This window comes from Xiphophorus maculatus, chromosome 20 (assembly GCF_002775205.1).
Source record: "Xiphophorus maculatus strain JP 163 A chromosome 20, X_maculatus-5.0-male, whole genome shotgun sequence".
NCBI lineage: Eukaryota > Metazoa > Chordata > Actinopteri > Cyprinodontiformes > Poeciliidae > Xiphophorus > Xiphophorus maculatus.
In genome coordinates this window covers 27,078,215-27,098,875 of record NC_036462.1, presented here as the reverse complement: position 1 = coordinate 27,098,875, position 20,661 = coordinate 27,078,215, and the positions used below count along the sequence as shown (strand labels likewise).

Below are 20,661 nucleotides of genomic sequence, written 5' to 3'. Positions count from 1 at the left end.
ATAAAATGAATGCCTTATAAATCTCTAACTTTGTTTTGCAGAAATAATCTGGGTCGGGTTGACCTAGCATGTAGTGCTCCTCAACGCGATGCCACCCAGCGCATTGAGCCATACAAAACAAAACCAACAACTAATGGTCATGATAGAAGATGAATTGTCTGGGATCTACAGGAAACCCAGGGATCTATCGATCAGTACCTTATTAAAATAAAAATCTGTATTTTTTTTTATTTAAAAAAAAAAGTGGAAATAAAGTGAGTATTTTGAACTTTTGTTTGTAGTTCTGTGGGAAAGCGCCGTACTCATTCTTCCCGTCCCTGCAACTGGGTAACAGCCTACAGATTGTTTTTAACCAAATCTGGGCAGCACCAGTGGCAGGAGTAAAAAATAATAAGAGGATGAAGTCAGTGTGTTTCCGTGAGAAAATGTTCACGACACTGAAAGGAAACGGGTGGGAGGACTCTGTTGACATTTTTACAGAGTAAAAAAAAACACAACAGATCAGGCGGTGTCAGCTGTCAAGTGCTGGGATAACATTTGGTGTCACAGAATGTCATATTAGCGGATGCTTAGACCAAAAAGACAGTCAGGATGAAGGACCGTCTTGCAGCGAAGTCACACCAGCCACAAGGCCTGACGGCGTCTTGATCTGCACTCATGGGTCTGAAGTGCAGCGATACAACATTTCCACCCTTCAGGATTAAATCCCGTCCCGGATTCTCACCACTTCTCGAGCCAACGACTTCATACATCCATCCTTGAATGTGACCTTTTTTTCTCTTCTTCTTCTTCTTTTTTTTTTATGACAGCTGCACGACTTTGATGTCTTCAGGCGTGTTTTATTTTAATTTTTTTTTTACTTTTCAACTGCGACCTTGTTGTGTTGAATACTCTGCGTCGATAATAAAACGTTTCAATGCTCTCAGAACTGCCTTTGTATTAGTTCCCATCAACGTTCTTACGCAGACGGGAGAAAATAAAAATTAGACCCGCAGGCAGGGAGACTGGTTCAGGAAACAAAAGGAGAAGAAAACAAAATCAAATGGAACAAAAGCAGGAAATCTTACCAAGTCAATTTTCATCCAATTTCTAGTGCAAATGTCTTAGTTTCCTTATTTCATGTGTACTAACTGATAAGTAACTTTTCAGTGAGATATAGGAGCTTATTTTAAGTCAGTCACTCTTTTAAAAAAAAGTACTTAGAAATTCACTTATAACAAGACATTTTTTTCCACGTTATAAGTGAAATGATCTGCCAATGGAACTAGCTCTTTTTCATCAATATTAAGGAATTACTAACTTTAAAAAAAGCCAATAAAAAAAGCTCCTGCATATGGCTGAAAGGTTACTTTTAAGTTAGTTTTGCCTCATTTCAAGTGTTCTAAGATATTTGCATGAGAAACTAAACCAAAATTACTTGCTATGATTTTGTGTTTTTGTACCGCATTACTATAATTATTATTTAAAGACCTAGATCCCAGCTATGCTGCTCTGGATAAACTTTTATTCCAAACAGCTATTTTATCCTCTCTATCCTCTTCTTTTTCATTTGAAAAAGATCTTCATCTAAACTGTAGTATTCCAGACAGAAGTACTGCAATGTCTATGCTGTGCCAGTAGGCGGCAATAACGTTGTTATGCAACATCAAAAATCAGAGATGAAGAATATCCTGAGCATGGCTAAAGCAGTGCGTGGCTAAAGATTTTCTAAAAATATTTGTAGTTTTAGGTTTTTTACCCATTCCTCTGTAGTTAAGTTCTTCAGAATTGACCCAGAAGGTTTAATAAAGTACAAAAGCCACAACACAACAACATGTACGGAACAAAACCTGCTAAAAATTGGCTTTACTGTTTGTTTATCTCCATGGAAACATTAAGAGACTAACATGTTAACTGAGTTGGACATGACTTTTGTACTTATAGGGGGAAATCATCACCTCTGAGTGCAGAAGCAAGCAGCCCATTGACCTACTAAAACTCTGAGGGTCATTTAAAAAATACAGCAGGAAGATACAGTCAGTAGTTAATCTAATGCCAATCTGATATTTTTCATTGTACAGGTACAGTGTTTTAATCTGGGGTTTTTTTTATTATTATTTTTTTCTAAATAGGAACAGTCTAGAAACGATGGAAGAGTTTCTGTTCTCTTGTCCGGAAGTGAATTGGCTCCAGACTTTAAGAGTTTTAAGAACAAAGAACTGGTGCTAAGTCAGCACAAACGCCAGTTTAGCACTGGTTTGGGGGCAAAGAAAATCTCCCTGCGTTTCCTGATATGTAGCTTAAAACTATGTGAAACTATAGCAACCGAACATATTTGTAGATATTTGACTGCTACCAAAACACGTGAGATGTGTTGTATTCCAGTATAGACGGTCGTCCTATTATTCAATGTCGTTATTACAGACTTGCTCTGGATGGATAAACACATCGGTGCAAAAAGCATCAGCAACCAGTTGCTTTTCTCAGTGTGGCAAGTTGGAATATTCAAACTATTTTCAATACAAGTTTCCATCTCGTTTGCTTTGTCTTTGCACCTGATACACAAAACAAACTGCATTAAACGCACACTCAGCCCATCTCATCGTGCCCAGCACATAGGAGCAGTTTGCAATTTTTTAGCAGCCAGAAAATACAGGATAATTAGTGAAAGAAAGCAATTGAGAACTTCTTTGTCTTTTACTTTTGTAGTGTTTTGATTAGAATTTCCAGAGAACTCCGGATTCCGTAAAACCTCGGCGGTGTTCCTCTTCCTCTCCCCGACACGACAACAGTTGAGAGAGACAGATATCCCACCATCTGGCTTACCTTGGCTGGGCCAAGCAGACAGATCTTCTTCACAACTTTAATTGGTTCCGTTCTGTTTATTAACCTCTGTGTGTCTGAAGCACCTGCTGGAATGCTCCGCAATCATAGAGTTTGGATTTCATCATTTAAAAAAAAGCAATATGATTTTTAGAAACAATTTATTCCAGTTATTTGATTTCATATATATATATATATATATATATATATATATATATATATATATATATATATATACATATATATAAGAAAAACTACTTACTGAAATTTTAGAGACACTTCACAAGAAGAGAAATTGAATTTTGCAGTGGGTGGCGCATCTCCGATCTTTAAGAAGGTGAGGTTTTTTTGTTGTTGCAATTTTTAAAAGAAAATCATGCATATATACGGGCAGAACGTTCCCTAACATGGGTTCTGTCGTGGAAAAAAATCTATTTCCAAGCACTGTTCAGGTGAAATCACTCAATCCGGTTTATTCATATATTGCGCACAATACAGAGAGCTTGTAGGACAATCAGTAATGAAGCAGGTCTGGATAAAAAGCTCTGCAAGGCAGAGACAACACATGAGTTTTATACACAGGGATAAGGGATCCTAAGCATGGGAAACAGACTGGTTCCCATGCAGCTGGGGAAAACAACGTCCAACCTTGTACATGTAACCAAAAGAGTTTAACTTGGTGGGAATATGCTGGAACTTAGAATAAGCATATAGCAATACAACTAGCAGGTGTGACCTTACTTTAATTTTTCCACTACAGGTTCTCTCTTTAGACCCGTGTCAGTTCAGAGAGACGTTATTTTTGTGAGCAGACCTGCCTCCGCCTCTTGTTTCAAATTTAGAACGACAAGAAAACACGCTGCACTTGAAAGAGCCGCTTTGTAAATGTCGCCCGAAAAATGTGAACGCGCCAGATCCATCGGAACAGTTTGGTCCGTCTGTCTGTGTGTAACCGGATTAGGAAAATTTGGGGTGTATAAATAAAATTTATTGAAGTGAAATCATTCCATGACTGAGACGGGCACAATAACACCAAAGAAACATCTATAACGTAGACCATGTCGTTTCTGCAAAGCTTCACGTTGCGAATGCGTTTGCTGTAAAGTCGCCTTTCCTTCCCTGTCCCATTCTGGTTGGAGAAATTGTAAACCGAGCTGCGCTTGTTGTATTACATCCTGTTATCATCGCGGAACACGCCGCAGAAGCGCTGCGTTTCCCCTTTAGTCTGCAGTAACCTAACTGGGCTCGCCTGCGAGTCTTTGTCTCTGCAGGAACGTTTGTGGCTCTGGTAACATGTTTGTGACAAACCGTTCGTGTTTGCTTCTGTCTTCCTCTGCCTGAGAGACTGTTAAAAAAGAAAAAGAAATGTAGACCTAGACGACTATTTGTCACTCGGCAGCAGACTGCAGTGTAAAATTACCACTTACTGCACAATCAGCTGTCTTGTCACACCCTTTATGCCAGGACTCTTCAGAATGGCTGGAGACGCTTCTTTTTGTTTGCTTAACCTAAAGACTCAAACTGATGTTATTTTATAGGTCCTTTTTTGGGGGGGGATATTGTAAATCCTATTGTTTTAATAGTGAGACATATGTTCATCCTTTGCAGTTTTCCTCCTTAGCAGATTTTTTTAATTATTATTTTTATGTTTTTAAAGCTCGTCACCCTTCTCGTTTCCCCCGCCTCACTCTTCTCTTTTTCCCCACTTTGCTGTGCCAGCACATTGCGGCGGAGTAGCTGTGGGGGTGGCGGCTTAATAGGATGGCTGGTCTGCGCTTCAGGCCCAGATGAAAGCGGTCAATAATTCGTACCTGTACCTGGAAGGAGACACGGAGGGCAGCGCAAATTTGACAAGGGCAAGATGTTTGACAAATGAAGGGATTCTTATGTTTTTCTAAGGAGGCCGAGTCTTAACGGGTGTGGGAAGGAAGAGGTGTTTGAGAGAGTTGAAAATATACGCCAAAAAGATATGGCAATGCTGGCAACATCAGAAGCTGTTAAAATCCAAATGCTTGGCTATTTCTTAAAGTGGAGCAGCAGCGCAGTGTCAGAGCTTATTGAAGGATGAGAGCGGCTTTGTGCATGCAGAACCTTTTGAAATGATCATCAAACAAAACAAACTAACAGAAGAAAAAGCTTGATCTTTCTCAGGATTTTATCAAACAGCTAACAGTCCTAACATTTTTCAGGTGCATATCAAAACATACCACACACAAAGCTTGCAACCTTATCACTGCTGCTTTTCTGCTTTGTACTTGGCTAGCATTTCAACTGTAAATATCAGAGCGACGTCCCGTTCAAACGACGCTATCGAATGCGCTCCTTTGCAAAGCTGTAATCGCTAATAGATACACGATCACTCGCAGAACGATGAGTCTAAAATGGTCAATTGATCGTTGCGTGTGAGAAACAAAAAAGTTACAGTAATGCCAAAAAAAAAAAAAAAAGAAGCAAGACACCCAGTCATGAACAACGAGAATTACACCTGGAAACATGTAATATTCAAAACAGGAAACCATTAGAAGGGACACACACACACTAAAGAAGCTTTAGGACTTGGTCTCCCACAAACACCCTCTGCCTCTTCACATTCCAACCTACGTAAAGTTTTTGTTTACATCAACGCACCACCATACACGACAAGATATGAAACACTGTGGCAGCAAACCCAACATTTTAAAAATGCTGTAGCCCTCCTATGTGTTTTCACCTTAATGATGTCGGCATCATTTTAAAATTAAGCTAACGTTTCTTTTTCTGCTATGAAATAAAATTTTACTTCTGCTTTTGTTGTTGCGCTTATTCCGTACCGCCATGGTACGGAATAATTTTGTCTTTTCTGACATTAAAAAGACAAAATTGAGCACGATTGCTGTCTGTTGGCAGCAAAATGTGGACTTGCTGAGCACGTTTGCTCTGACGCGTCATCAGTGCTGTTTGCTTTGTGAATCCGGCAGTGAGACCGAGCACGGAAAGTTTGGAGCTAAAAGTGCGTACAGCGCAATCTTGGTAAAGCTGCCTGTTAATCATTAACATCTTAAGATGCCCCCTTTGTGCTCTGCAGACAAAGATAGAAAGTTTGAATTGGCCACTTGTGAACGGCGGCAGACGTCGCCGTTCCACTGATCGGACTTCAGGTTTGAGGATGTGCTCCTCCTGGTTTCAAAGGTGTTTCATAACGAAAGTGCAGGTCTGCGGATGAAAGGGGTGTTCCCTCCCTCGCTGCCGAGTCCCATGTCCCCGCCTGAACTCTATCAGCCATTCAGCCTGCGTAGACGCAGCTTACTGTTGGCTCATCATTTTGGCTTTCGCTGCTCAGACAATAACTCGCAGTCTGTTCACGTTCCTTACCGTATATCAGGCTGGATACATCTCGCCCCCCAACCCGTCGCTCCTGCTGCTTATCTGGAATGAACGCGTCGCTGTGAATGATGTGACGCGATCAGATTTAGCCTCGTAATTCAGGAGGACTCATCAAGATGTTTGTGACTGCATGTCCTTGTGCAGGCTCGTATAGGCGCGCAGGAAGTAAGTGAAAATGACAAGATGTTTACAATTTCTGCATTTCATAAGACACCCTGCGGACGCCTGCAGCCAGTTTGCATATGCGAAAGGGGCAGTGGTGTGTATTTTCCAGGTGCATTTTATAGTACAATCAGTTAACGATGTTCCCTTCATTTGTTATAAAAATGCTGTATATATAAAATATGACTTAAAAGAAATTTGACTAAGTAATTTAACGTCTTCAAATCGGGACTCTGTCTCTTTACAAACTCCTCCGGTTTCTGAAACTCCGTCTTAAGGAAGTCATCGCAACATCGCTCCTCTATTAAAGCTTTAGAAAAAAATTTTAGCAGCGTAAAACTGAGAAATAGACTGAATAATGACCTCAGCAGATGCCCAGTTCCAAAAGGTGTTTGCTGATTGCTCCTGGCTAGTCTGAAGGAGCTGCTCTATGAGGCAGAAGCTTGGAAACTGCAACACCAAGGAGGAGCTTCATCTCTGAAGGAGGTGCTAGGTCCATCCAGGCGTTTTGCCCAGCCGAATGGTTGCCGTAGAGACTAAAGGATTTCTCAAACATGCATAAAAAAATAAGCAACACTCCAGGTTTTTTTTGACAAGGGAATAACATTACAACATAATGTAAAGCTCAAAAAAAAAAAAAAATTCACATATCGCTTCCCCTTTAAGCTTAGATCTTTGCTTTATTCCATTGAAGTAGTGCTTTTTGTTATCATCAGTACATTTACTGCTGTTCCTTTTCATCAAAGTAGAAACCCGTTTCACCTCAAATGTACAAATGGGTACTGTGAAGTAAATGATATGCCGGTCTTGTCATAAAATCAACGTTGGAAGCTTTCCTGTGAGAGAGTCTCGTCCCATCGCGGGAGCAACAATGAAAAGACGAGTTGAATCTCCCGTACCTGCCCCTCTTTCTGCCCAGGCCCGGTTAAACGCTGCTGGGTGCGTTTGATCTCCACACCAGCCTGCCTTTCGGCCTCTCGGCGAGGCCTCGCCACCAAACAAACACTTCCCTGTGTTTGTTTGTTTAACACCGAGCTCTGCTTTCACGCAGACATAATTAAATCAAGCCTAATCCACTATTTATGCATTCCTACTCCTGAATTATTCACACATCAGTTTTATGTTTTATTGCATTTTTTTTCTTTTTCTTCTTCTTCTTCTTTTTCTTCTTCTTCTTCCCAGAGACAATTTAAACTTATGCTCTAGCTGTTATTGAATACTTCTTCCCTCAAGATTGCTTCTTTTATTAATTACGCCCCTCCTCCGTGCAGTAATGCGCAACACAGCCACATAAAGGCTGCGCTTGCACCTTTTTTTTTACTTAAGTGAGTTTAAATTTGCTTAATGCAGCCAAACAGGGTTTAATAAGAGTAATTAGAACCTCAGGAGAGAGCATAAGTTTATTTTTAAGCATTTCAATGCCGGCGCTCGCCTTCATGCAAGCAGCACACAACGAAGAGGTGGAAGTACATCGCTTAGTTTTTACTGAGACTTAACCAATTAACTTTCCTCTGGTCTGGGAAAGTCGGCTATTTTGCAAATGCCGGGGTTGAAATGTTGTTAGGGCCACATGTCGGCTTTTCCACAACAGCAACAACAACAAAAAAAAGGATCAGCTTTAGCTCCCTTTACTCGAAACGAGAACCGTTTGTCACGATGATAACGACGTTAAATTAACGCTCTGCAAAACTTTCAGGCCGCCACACTCGGAAGGCAAAGACCTATTAAAGCTTCGGGCTCGTTTAATGGGTTACAACGACGTACCATCGACTCTTAATTAAAAGAGAAAACACTTAATGACAGGGACGCCAAATGGATTTTAATTTCTATTAATATTAAGAGCGAATGCGGTTAATTAACCTGACTTGCATTGTTAGTAAATTTACATCCGCCAGGAGGAAAAACACGGTTCAGCTGAGGTTAAAAAACCAAAAAAAACCTGCTTTTCTCTCCGACGCTGTGAACTCCAGCTGAACAGCGTGGACTTATAAAACCTACATTTATCAACAGGGCAAAAATAGGCACCAACTTTCTCCTCATTATCTGACATTAAGTCAGACTAAACATTTCGTATTTTAGGTCAGTTAGGGTTTCCAAATTATTTTCTATTTGCTGCCTGCCAGGATAATGAGAGAAGGTTGCAGAGGTTCTTATTAGCGTACAGACACCAATGTTTCTGTCTTCCACCAGTTCTTTTTTTTTTTTTTAAAAGCACACATTAGCGTAGCATAGCGTCACAAATCAAACACACTACTTTCTTTTTTTCCCTATTTTTTTTTTTTGCAGTTAGTGACCGTTGATTGTTACTAGAATCGAAATGGGCAGAGAGAGAAGAGTCGAAGACAGGGGTCTCAAACTCCAGGCCTCAAGAGCCGCAGTCCTGCAGTTTTTAGATGTGCCACAGGTACAAAACACTGGAATGAAATGACTTAATGACCTTTTCCTTGTGTAGATCAGTTTTCAAGAGCCGTAATGACCTAATTATTCTGTTCAGGTGCGGTGCAGCAGGGGCACATCTAAAAGTTGCAGGACTGCGGCCCTCGAGGACTGGAGTTTGAGACCCCTGGTCTAAGCCAAGCGACGCCTTGGACAAAATGATTTTACAACTCAAAAAAAAGCTGGTCTAGATAGCAGGAAGAGAATTGTGGACCTCCAATAAGTCTTTTTCATCCTGAAGCTAAAGTTTCCACGTACTTTATGGTGCCTCATTCATTTGCTCAAAATGTTACGTGAAAGTGTGTTCGCAAAGGACAGGCAGTCTGTGTCCAGAGATGAACGTATTTTTGTGAAGGTGTAGCATAAATAAAGGTCTTCTTAGCGAAGATGCTGGCAGAAAATGGCGGGACTGTGTCTTTATCAAAAGCAAAACAAATCCTTTACTGACATGTGTGGAAAGGCCACTCTGTAAGGAAGAAGCTATCACTGCAAAAACGTCAGAAAAACAAATTATATTTCACAAATGCACTCAGTGAAACAAGTATTAACAAGCTGTAAAGTTAACGATGCAACGCGAGCGATTGTCTACCGTCGCTACGTTCTCATCCAGGAGGAATGAACACTCCAGGTTAAAAACTCGATGCAATCTGCTGGTTTTCCTTGGATGCAAACTGTTGAAACCACTAGACTTGCTGTTCTGTTTGGTACCTAAGATCCACTGGAATGTATTGGAGTGTGATTAAGATTAAATGGGGTTTTTTTATTTGTTTTTTTTTTTTTTTTGCAAAGTGCCTCAAGACGACATTTATCGTTAATTGGCACAACATAAATAAAATGAAATGAATTGAGTTGCGCTTAGATAACAACACAACTGAAAGTTTTCTTTTGTCGACAGGATTGTGGTTTCAAAAACTCAAATATTAATGTATTAAGAGAAGGTTTCTATACAACAACACACTACTAAATCTCTTACAAGCTGCTTCCTCCGCCTGGGTAGGCAGACCTATCGGTTTGGAGCCCTTTTTCATTCAGGATTCATCTTGACATAAATCCACCGTGGTGTGGGAAAAATTCCCTTTAAAGATTTTGGTCTGTACTGACTGGACAGCATCACAGATTTTTTTTTTTGTCTGACTCTGGACATCAGTCATAAAAACCTCCAACTCTCCCCAGCGTCGATCCGGTTTTTTGGGGGGTTTTTTTACACGACTTTTAAAAGTCAAGGTATTTGTAGCCTGGCAGATAAAACATTACTTGCCACAGTGTAGAAAATAAATGCATGCTCTTCGCATCATTCATTCAGCCGAAGTAAGGCTGGCCGGGCCGACCGTGGCTTTCGCTGTATAAATCCGATGCACAGCATAGAGAAGCTAGAAACCAGGAAAGAAATGCCAGCCTCATTAAAATGTAACACAAAGTCTGCACGAAATCCCAGCACCACATTCCTCTCATAGTTTCTGCAAACTTATGCTTTGCTCTTACCAGTTCTTAAATGAATCAAATATTGATATGTACACAACAGAAATGCCTGGAGATCACAGGAAGCAAACGATCCGACAGTAAAAGACCAAAGTAAACATTTGAGCAACACCTTGAGAGAAGCAGTGGATGTGAAATGAATAGGAAGCAATTTCACTCATGATTGGATTTTTTCTTCTTTTTTCTTTTGTTTTGCGGCTAAGATTAGATCATATTCATATGCTCATACAGCACCAGTTAAAAGTTTAGACAGAAATGAATACTTAGGTCCTGTGCAACCTTTTGATTTGAGCTGTATTTCTTCGCCGGGTTGCAGAAATCAATACGGACGCTTTAATTTTTACTATCCCTGCACCTCTATGGACTGAAAATATTGGCACAAAAGTACAGGGCATTTTCCATATTTACCAGGTGGGATGAGACCCGGCGGAAAGCAGAATCCATAGCAGCATCGCTGCCGTTTCATTATGTGCCATGACTGTAATAGGGGTTGCAGAGTGTCCCTCAATGGTGATTGATTATGGTCGATGTCATTTGATTTTGAGTTAAACATGAAAATCTACTGAAACTAATCACCTCTCGGTCTGTTTCCACTTGGCAAAACTCCACCTACATGTAGAGAAACACCTGTCTTGACTCGTAGCATCTTTTTACACACAATCCACAGAACATCCTGGATACGGTCACATTTTTTAAACCTCTAAAGTAGGATGTTTACCTGTTGAATACCATGACGAACTAAGCTACCAATCCAGATTTTGTAGCGTAATTTCTTGACCGTAGTTCAGGAAATTAGGACGGTGTTGGTGTGAGATGGGAAATTTTCATTTAGCTTGGTTTACTTTGTACCCCGAGAGAAGTTACAACTACGTGACAATGCACTCATAAACATGGTGGTTTGTGGGTGCATTCACACCAGCTGTTTATTCCGCCTTAACCGACCTCTAGTCCGTTTGTCTTAAAGTCCGGTTCATTTGGGGAGGTGTGAACTTTAGTCAAATAGGGAAGAGCGATATGGAATTGAAGTTTTATCACGGTATTTTGTGATAAATATTATGATAATAATAAAAGTGACGATAAAAACAATTTATTACTTCAGTTTTAGGTAATTGAATGGCTGTGACTGAGAGCAATCACACCTTCACAAACACAAACGCTGCTCTTCAAAAACCCATTTATGTCACCAATCACATAAATGTGCTTCCTATCACTAAAATTAACAAAATGACGGCATTTGATCACATTTTCAAACCTGTTGATATGCTTTGATACGCCTTTATCAAGAGAGTAGCTAGTGAAAATAAAAATCCTGACAATGTGGTCAGTTTTGAGGGTTTTTAAACATCAACCGAAATTTATCGTGCCAACAATAAATTGAAATTTTACGATAAGAAATGTATCATCATAAATGATAAACAATACGATAAATGCCCAACCAAGCTGGTTACCAATATGTAGATACTTACCAAGCTTTTTTACATTGTACTTTTTCAAACTTTAGTAATTCAATCCAAATGCATCAAACTCATTTGTTCATAGATGTTTAACCTGCTTACTGTAAATTGTCTCTTTAAAACATTTTTTTTTCTTGTGGAATAATGCAAAAATCCCACATACACTCTGCTGCACTAAAGCAGAAGTGTGAGACAGCAAATGGAAACTAGGACATGTCAGGCTATTCGGCCAATGGCAAGGTGTACCTTGTAAAAAGCGCAACTTGCACCTATTTTCTGAAACATGGTTCAACAATTTAACATGGCCTTAAACCAATTCACTGCAGGTGCACAGATGGTACACTTCTCTATTTGGAAATGCTCCGTACTTGAAAGAAATGCTTATTTTCCAAAAGTCGTAAAAAAAAAAAAAATTGCCTTCAACCCCGGTGGTAATAACCAGAGGCTGTTTGCCTCGTCTAATTCACCAAAACAATAATTTCATGGATATCTCTGGGTATGTAGCACACAGAGCAGAAGAGCAGGTTGCATTTTCAATTTAAACCCCAAATACATGATGGCAAAAGCAGAAAAAGGGATGAGCTGGTAGTGCCAGCAGACTGCAAAATTCAGCCGTGGTCAACTTTATAATACGAGTGCATTTTTAAAAGAAATACACCTTGAACATTTTAATGTTGAAACAGTGAACCTCAGTGTGTTTTAGGGGTATTATATGGTATTTGGTACAACATGTCAAAATCAAATCCCAGAGGCCAAATAAGGCTCTTGATTTGGCCTCTGGTTTTCCTAAGGTTTTTATGAACCTTAGGAAACAGTTGTGTGCTTAGGTAAAATATTAAAAGTCAAATCAAAGCCATTTTTATCTGTATGTTGCTAAGAGACACCTATACGTTCACATTTTAACAGGTGGTACAGACCAATACGAGGTAACACACAACTGTTGCTAATGAACCGATAGGAGGTTTTCAATTAAAGAAGGAATAAATCTGTACTTTGTACCAAAAGAAACACACAGTTACTAAATGGTTTATTAGTGTTAGCATAAAAAAAACATAATTATGGACATAGACTTAAACATAACCACAAACAAATCACGGATAGAAAGTGAAGCAAAGAACTGTGAATGTAGAATGATTGAATAAATCACAAATATATCAATATTTATATATATTTATATGTGGGGCAGATTTGACAAAACGTGAACAAGGTTTAAGGGACATGAGCCTTTGACTGAGACACTGACTGAACTCTGAATCAGCTTCGAAGGCAAACCAGCAGACAGTGGGAACTACAAGCGCTTCAGGACGTGCCACTCATCACACTCTGTCATTTTCTCTCCGGGAGCTTTTCTTTTCTTTTTCTTTTTTTTTGTCGCCCTCCTTCCAGTAAGCAGCCGGGTCCCGTGTGAGGAAATGTGACGCTATTTACTGAGAGTCATTGTTTAGCGCACAGGCCGTCGCCTCAAAAACCCCTGTCACAGTCTGGCTCTGCCAAGTTTTTCCACGGTACAATAAAAGCAAAAACACACAATGCCCGGAAGACGGATGAGTGCAGAGTATTTTATTTTTTTCTTCTTCTTCTTCCCTTTTCTTTCATATCTCTGACCTTAAGAGAAAAAAAAAAAATCCCGCCCTGTGGACAGAAACACCCACTGAGCAGCAGTCAGCGCGGCTAGAAGTACTTCTTAATTATCACCCTCGAGCGGTTTGTTTTGAAGATACTGTTCGAAAGGACGGAAACCGAAGGAAAGGATTTTCAAAGATCCTTTTTTTTCTTCTTTTCTTTTATTCCAACACTGAAGCCGCTGGTGCCAAACATGAAGCAGAGTAAAGTGAGCGGCAGTGACAGGGCAGACTCTGGATTGCGCTGATTGACATGGCAGTACTGTCACATTCCTTTTGACGGGATTAAATTGTCACGACCTCTCAGATATGGAAATGCAGGCACTGATCTGAGGCCGTGAAAATGTCAACATTATTAAACCGTCAGACGGGTCAACGCAGTCAAAAGGCGTCGTGCGAATGTCTCAATTTGGTCGTTTTGTCCAATTTTACGAAGATCTTTGAAAGCGTCACCGCCTGTTTGACCAATAGAAAGGGATGTATAAATGTGGAAGAAAATAAAAATCCACAAAGTGGCATGCATCTGTATTCTGCTCTGATGCTACTACAGCAGGGGTGTCCAAAGTGTGGCCAGTGGGCCATTTGTGGCCCTTGAAGTGACTCTTTGTGGCCCACAAACAGCAGTTTAAGAATGATAAAAAAATTAGTTTGAACTTTTTCATTTTAATCAGAGTAAAATTATTACCAACATAACATATATATATATATATATATATATATATATATATATTTATGTTTGTAACAAAGTATTCGTCTTTTTACAGCCAAGCTTTTATGATAAATAGAACCGCTGAACTTTTACCGAAAAGCCGACTTTGCTGCACCAAATCAGCTTTTATTTAATTTATTGAACTGGGCAAGCATTTTGAAAAGAAAGCCACCCAAATCCTGTTTTTAAAACTGAAAATAAATGTGTTTAACCAAACCAAGCAGGATTTGAAAACTAGACGTCTTTCTTTTAATACTTCAAATGTGCAAAATCTTTTTAAACATCTGGATAAATTATACATAACATCCCTTTCCTACAAAAGCAAAAATAAAATTGGGATTCTTTGCTTGATTTTAGTTCTCTTAGTCTTTTTTTTCCCTTGACCCATGAATGTTTTTGATTGGTCAACTTTGCATCACATGACAGAAGGTTTGGATGCCCCTACCCTAAATTAAATCCAGTGAGCTCAACTACTTTAAGAAGGCATAAATTGGTAAATAGAGCTCAGCTGTGTTTCATTTAATTTCAGTATAAATGCAGCTATTAAGTTACGGTTTGTTAGAGAACATTAGTGAATAATCGGCACCATTAAGACCAAGGAACTCAGCAGACCGTATGATTTTATTTGTGTTCATGCCTTTACCACCCCCTTGTTGCTCATTTATATTTGATCAGGTCTTGCCATACATTCATTCCCTTCCTGTGTTCATTATTGCTAGACAGGTCTTGCCATAAATGTTGATTTCTTTGTGTTCGGTTTCTGTATTTATCCTTGGGTTCTGCTCTTTAAGCTCCTTGGATTTTGCTCTCTTTAGAGTCTTAATGTTGTTCTTTTCCTCGGGTTTTGCTGTTGTTTTTAACTCTCAGCTTGCAGTGTAAATTATTCATTTTCCTTCAGTCCACCTGTTTGCCTCCTCTCTCCCAGATGCACCCTGTTAGCCATCAACCACCTGCCTCTTGTCTACAGTCACACTCTGTGTTTAAGCCTCTCGGTTTCTGCCATTCTCTACTGCAGGGGTGTCAAACTCCAGTCCTCTATTGCCGGTGTCCTGCAACGTTTAGATGTGCCTCTGCTGCACCACACCTGAATAGAATAATTAGGTCATTAGCAAGGCTCTGGAGAACTGATCTACACAAGAAGAAGGTAATTAAGCCATTTCATTCAAGTGTTTTGTATCTGTGGCACATCTAAAAACTGCAGGACAGCGGCCCTTCAGAACTGGCGTTTGACACCTGTGGTCTACTGGTTCCTCCTGTTGTCATGCTGCTTCCTCTTCCATGGTTACCCGCCTTGTAGGTTCTCTCCATGGTTATTATTAAAACACTCAGATTATCTTTCTTTAGATCAGAGAGAAAGGTAACCTTGGTTATGTAAACATTCTTAGAGCACTGTTAATTCAATAAACCAATAACTGACCAATGGCTGCTATGGAAGAGCCGTAGAGTTTGCCAGCTCTGCATTAGAGAATCTGCTGACCGGACATCTGGTCAACCAGGCATCTCGCAGACAAGCACACACTGCTAATACTTCTTATTTATTTATTTATTTTTTAGCTCAGATGAACTGCAGCGTCATAGGGGAGGATAACATGTTGGTATATACGCTGTCTAGTCAAAGGATGTGTGTCTGTGTTTCTGTGTGAATGAAAGCGTTTCTGGAAGAGGTACCGTGTGAATTTTCTTTTCTCCTTTTCAAACTGAAAACCATTTCTTTGAAAAATGTTGCCATGTGGACAGCGACTGGATCCGTTTGGTGACATCCTTTGAAGGACGTATTTATTGCCACAGCCAGTACAGCCACACAAGGCTGAGAAACTGGCCTTTTTGGATGAATGAAGCGAACAGACATCGTTGAAACAAAGGCCTAAAAAGTCCAATTGGCAGTTTGGGACACAGAAAACACGTGGAAGGAGGTGCTCAAATCTGAGCTCTTTGACCTACTTTCAGAATACCACAATTGGCACAAAACTAATATTGATATTTCATCCTTTATGGTGTCATAAGGTAGGCGGATTGGGGGGCAAACTGGTCAGATTTAATTGGAAGACCGATGAAGCTAAAAACAGGGAGGAAGAGGGAGGAAGAGGCAGGAAAAGACGCAGAGGACGGTGGTTAGGCTGTCGTCTCCCAGGAAGACAATCTAAACGTACAGCTGGAGGTTTATGGCATTGGTTTAGTCCAGCGTTTCCCAATTCCAGTCCTCAGGCCTCCCTGCTCTGCATGTTTTAGATGTGCCTCTATTCCAGAGCAGCTGATTCAAATGATTGCATGACCATCAAGTGCTGCAGAAACCTGTTGATCACCCATAGATTCAATAAAGGTGTGTAGCAGAAGGGAAACACCTAAAACATGCAGGGCAGGGAGGCCTGAGGACAGGAATTGAGAAACGCTGGTTTAAACCAATATGTCACAACGGTCCAGTTAAAGTACGGAATTAAAACCAACTGGGAATCCGTCAGAAGTGTTTATAATTTAGGTTTTTTGGAAACTCTTCTTCCAATCTAAACAAGGCTGAACAATTTTACAAAAAAAAAAAAAAGAACGAGAAAGAATTGAAACATGAAACGTCGGAGCCGGGAGCGTCGCGCTGTGGCGTTGATTTTATTTATTTATTTTCAGCAGACTGGTGAGATGGGATCGATGGAGCGAACGCACAATGTGGAGCTTGAGTTATTCTGAAGAGAAGGCACAAAAAACATCAATCTTGTAAGAACATGCGCCAGAATCATCTTTTATCCATTACTGCCTCTGAAACACAAAGTCCCAGCAGAAAGAGTACTGACAAGTAACAAATGAACAAATTCAATGGGTTGTAAATACATTTCTGGAGATTGTGGCTATATATATATATATATATATATATATATATATATATATATATATATATATTTACCATGGATTGCCAGACTTTTTCTCACACTGTCTTTCCTAAAACAGTGCCAAGAAAAATGAGGGATAACCTTCAGTTTCTTAATATTAACCGTCTCGCAAAAAATGAATTCATATTTGTATATATTTATATATCTTTAAAATGAACTGAGAACCTTGAAGCCAATCAAGTCAAAATCCCTGTGATCTCAGATGATTTTCTCTTTCCATTTTATTTTTTTATTTTTTGGTACATTGTGCTTTATTTCATCTGAAGCTTTCAGTCACAATCTAAAGTCCTATCTGCCGATCTTCCATCGTTGGCAGCTTTAATAAAAAGTTAATAACTCGCCGGCTCTTTGCTACACTTACACCCTGGATCAGGGGCAGAGGGGGTAACTGGGGTGTGAAATAGACTGCAGTTAGTTGATGGACTCATGAAAAGGACTCGGATGGCTGCTTGTCACTCACACAGCCGGAGAGCCGCCTCTACTCCATCTGAAGTCAAAATATGAATCTAAATAGCCTGGAAAAAGGGCATTTCTCCACCAATAGATCCCTGAAGTGGCATCATCACGGGGAGTTATTGGCGGCGCAGCCTCGCCTCGCCTCGCCTGGCCCAGCCTCGCCCGCACCGCCGCGGGGTAGGAGGGGTTGTAGTGACGCCGTCATCCAATGGGCACCGGCTTCCTCCGGACGGAGCGCAGCATCTTCTGTCTCAGCGGCACTTTTGCGCCAGACAAGTAGGGACGTTCTCCTGCTCAGCGGTGGAGAGGAGAGAAGAGAGAAAACCCCCCCACAAAACCACCACGGGAGATCCGGGAATTATACCGACTGACGGAGATTCATCCTTCTTCTTTTTCCTCCCCTGATTGTTTCTTCTTTTTTTTCTTTTTGTCTTTCTTTCTCTCTAACCTTTTGGCTTTTTTATTTTTATTTTTTGGATTGTTTGCTTGTTCGCAAAGATGATCGCTGGCTGCATCCTGTTGGCGTGCACCGTACTCGTGGGCGCATCCTCGGTAAGATGAGTTAATTTTCTTCGCCCCCCCCCCCCCCCCCGTCTGCTCTCCGGTTGGAAGTGCTGCACTGCCGTAGTGCTTCGCTGCATGGGCGCTCGGAAGTGGCCGCGGACGGCTCACTTTGCCCCGTTGCGCTGCGCCGCCACATGACGGGTGCAGTGGAGCCGTGCAGTTTGGAGGGGAAAGAAGGGAGGGGAATAATAATTTTTTAAAAATCTGCAAAGCTTGTGATTTAAAGTCATTTATTTATTTCTTAAAGACGGGCGGACTGAAAAGTAAGAGCGTTAGCCTCCCCGGAATAAACTGCAGCATTATTGCGGTGGACGACGCTTTTATATATGTAAACTGGACTGGCTTGTTGTTCCGCCGCCCGCGATTAAACTTCGCTTTGCACGCCGCTAACATTTGAGGGAGCGCGACTCGGTTGGCGATCAGTTTTGCCTAATGAGGAAGAATAATGGAAGGGGTGTGAGAGGGGGACATCTTATTTCGTTCACAAGCAAACAACTGCCATGGCTGAGCTGTCTGCCGGGGTGCGTGTGTGTGTGTGTGTGTGTGTGCGCGTGCGGGTGTGTGTGTGTGTGTGTGTGTGTGTGTGTGTGTGTGTGTAGTCAGAGGGGATGTGATACTGTAGATGCATGAATCAGGTGCATGCTGCGAGGATAGTTGCTCTTTCTGGCTCGCACTCTGTGATGCTGCAGCTGTGCCTGATCATAATGCACATTTGGCATTTTTCCTTTATCCCTCACTACACACTGCAGAGACGATTCACGCTTCACTTTATGGACACTTTCTATGTTGTCGCCGTTACTTAAGCAGTTAGTCTGCTTTTGTTATAAGGATTACGGCTAATTATGAATCACCACAAGTTCACTCATGTTCATAGGTGAAGTAGGTCTGATAGGATGCCACTGCATTGTGCCACTGCACTGTGGTGGGTTTTTTGAGCTGGGTGATGCGGCTCTCCACCCAGGACGGCAGCGTCTTTGGGGCGTACTTTGGTGTAAAGTTATTTGTGAGAAATAAATGTTTAACTGCTTATTTGTATGTGTTGAGGTTAGGTATGTGGTACACAGACTTATTTTCATGTCATGTGTGTGATAGGCATTCTACCTGTAAGCAAATCGACAGCGTTTTGCTCACTATCAAATGATGCAAGTTGGAATGTTTTGAATGACGGTCTTGTGGTATAAATTTGTGTAAAAATATATTCATTTTATACAAAAAATGGCCTGGATGACCAAATTGATCTGATTTAAAACAAACAAATATTTTTACTTTTGCTACAATGACATGTAATAACACTTATTGTCATTTTTGACTTTGGGACACTTAGAAAGTTTGAATAATCTCTAAGAAGTGTTTCCAGCTGCTTTTTATGCAGCTAAATTTTAAATTTTTGATGTTTTGCTGCTTTTGGCGACACCAACATGTTACGTGTTAACGACTGTTAATTTGTTGTGCTGTTTACTAAGGCAGCAAGTCTGCATTAGGCAGCTTAGCAGCCATACAGCTTAGAGACTAATCAGTGTTATCCTTAATAAAAGTGAGCTGTTTTTATTTTGACTTGTAAGCAAGGAAAGAGTTTCCTAGCACGGTTTTCCTCCAGCTGGATGGCAGTGCATAGCAATGAGACGGCGACTTGCTCATGCCCTTAAGAAGACTTCAGACTGTAAGAACGGCGTTGCTTTTTGAAACCTCTGCCTGCCCTGATTTTGATTTTGGGGGAACTGACTGCGCCGCACCGGAGGAAAACGTATAAAGCCAGCCGCCTCCTCCCCGAAATCTCAGTTCCTCAAAATCTACACCGGCTGCTAAAGCCTAGTAGACGTATAGAGTTGGCCAGGCAGCATCTGACGGTGATCGATCTGCTTCAGACGGTGGATCCAAGTTGTAAACAAACAGCAAGATTCAGTGTTAGTCTGAAAAATCCACTTATGAACCTAAATTAGTCCACCTTTTATTTTTTTTCCCTTCCCCTAGGGGAGCAGGGCGGGCCAGCCCCTGAAGCCTCCCTGCAGACCCGGCTTCTCTCAGAACTTCTACACGGTGATTGTCCCCAGAGACTTACTACACGGCCAGAGCATCCTCAAAGGTAAGTCTGCTGCTGCTGCTACAGGCTACCATTTATTGACTGATGATTTTCTTTTTTTTCCTTCTCATCTCTGCACTGATGTGTCGCATCGTGTGAGTCTGTGCTTGCCTACCTTGGGGGTGTGTGTGTGTGTGTGAAGAGGGGAGCGTGGGGCATACGATGTGGTGTGGGAGTCTCCATCACTCCTAAAAGGTCAGAATGTAATTTAGTCGCGGCGGTGCAACATGGACGCCGCACAGCGCCGATGTGACTCCTTCCCTTTTCTCCTGCAAGGTTTCTGGGGATGCGATGTGACAGCAGGTAGCTCGGTGCATTCTGTTCCAGCAGCTTTTCCATTGAAATGAGGTTTCACTGATGAATGAACACTGAAATTACTCCGACTGAAATAAAAATGAGAAATTACTTCTTCTTTTTTTTTTTCTTGATTGACTTAGCGCGGAGGCTCTCGGAGCAGTTAAGACGGTCTTCCTCTTTTCTCCTCCTCCAACTTTTTTTAAAAATCTTATTTTATTTTTGTCGCTGTTTGTTACGGCTCCTTTGTTTTTAATCGCATCGTTTTGTTCCTGTTTTTTTTTTTTTTTTTTTAAAGAGAATCCAATTCCCGTTTTTCATCCACTTCATCTCCCCTCAGCCGAGGCGGCGCGCTGCACCT

General features: G+C 41.0%; 1 protein-coding gene across 2 annotated transcripts in view; it reads left to right on the top strand.

Annotated features, from left to right (window-relative positions):
- Nucleotides 1-17,576: 17,576 nt before the first annotated feature.
- LOC102225617 (cadherin-4-like) overlaps nt 17,577-20,661 on the top strand; it is a 301,946-nt gene continuing 298,861 nt past the window's right edge. The window contains exons 1-2 of one of the 2 annotated variants that reach the window (XM_023325117.1): nt 17,577-17,914; nt 19,898-20,009. In XM_023325117.1, the coding sequence (XP_023180885.1) occupies nt 17,861-17,914; nt 19,898-20,009 (166 nt within the window). In that variant the 5' untranslated portion in view covers nt 17,577-17,860. The remainder of the gene's footprint in view (nt 17,915-19,897; nt 20,010-20,661) is intronic. The other variant, XM_005800636.3, reaches the window with a different exon arrangement.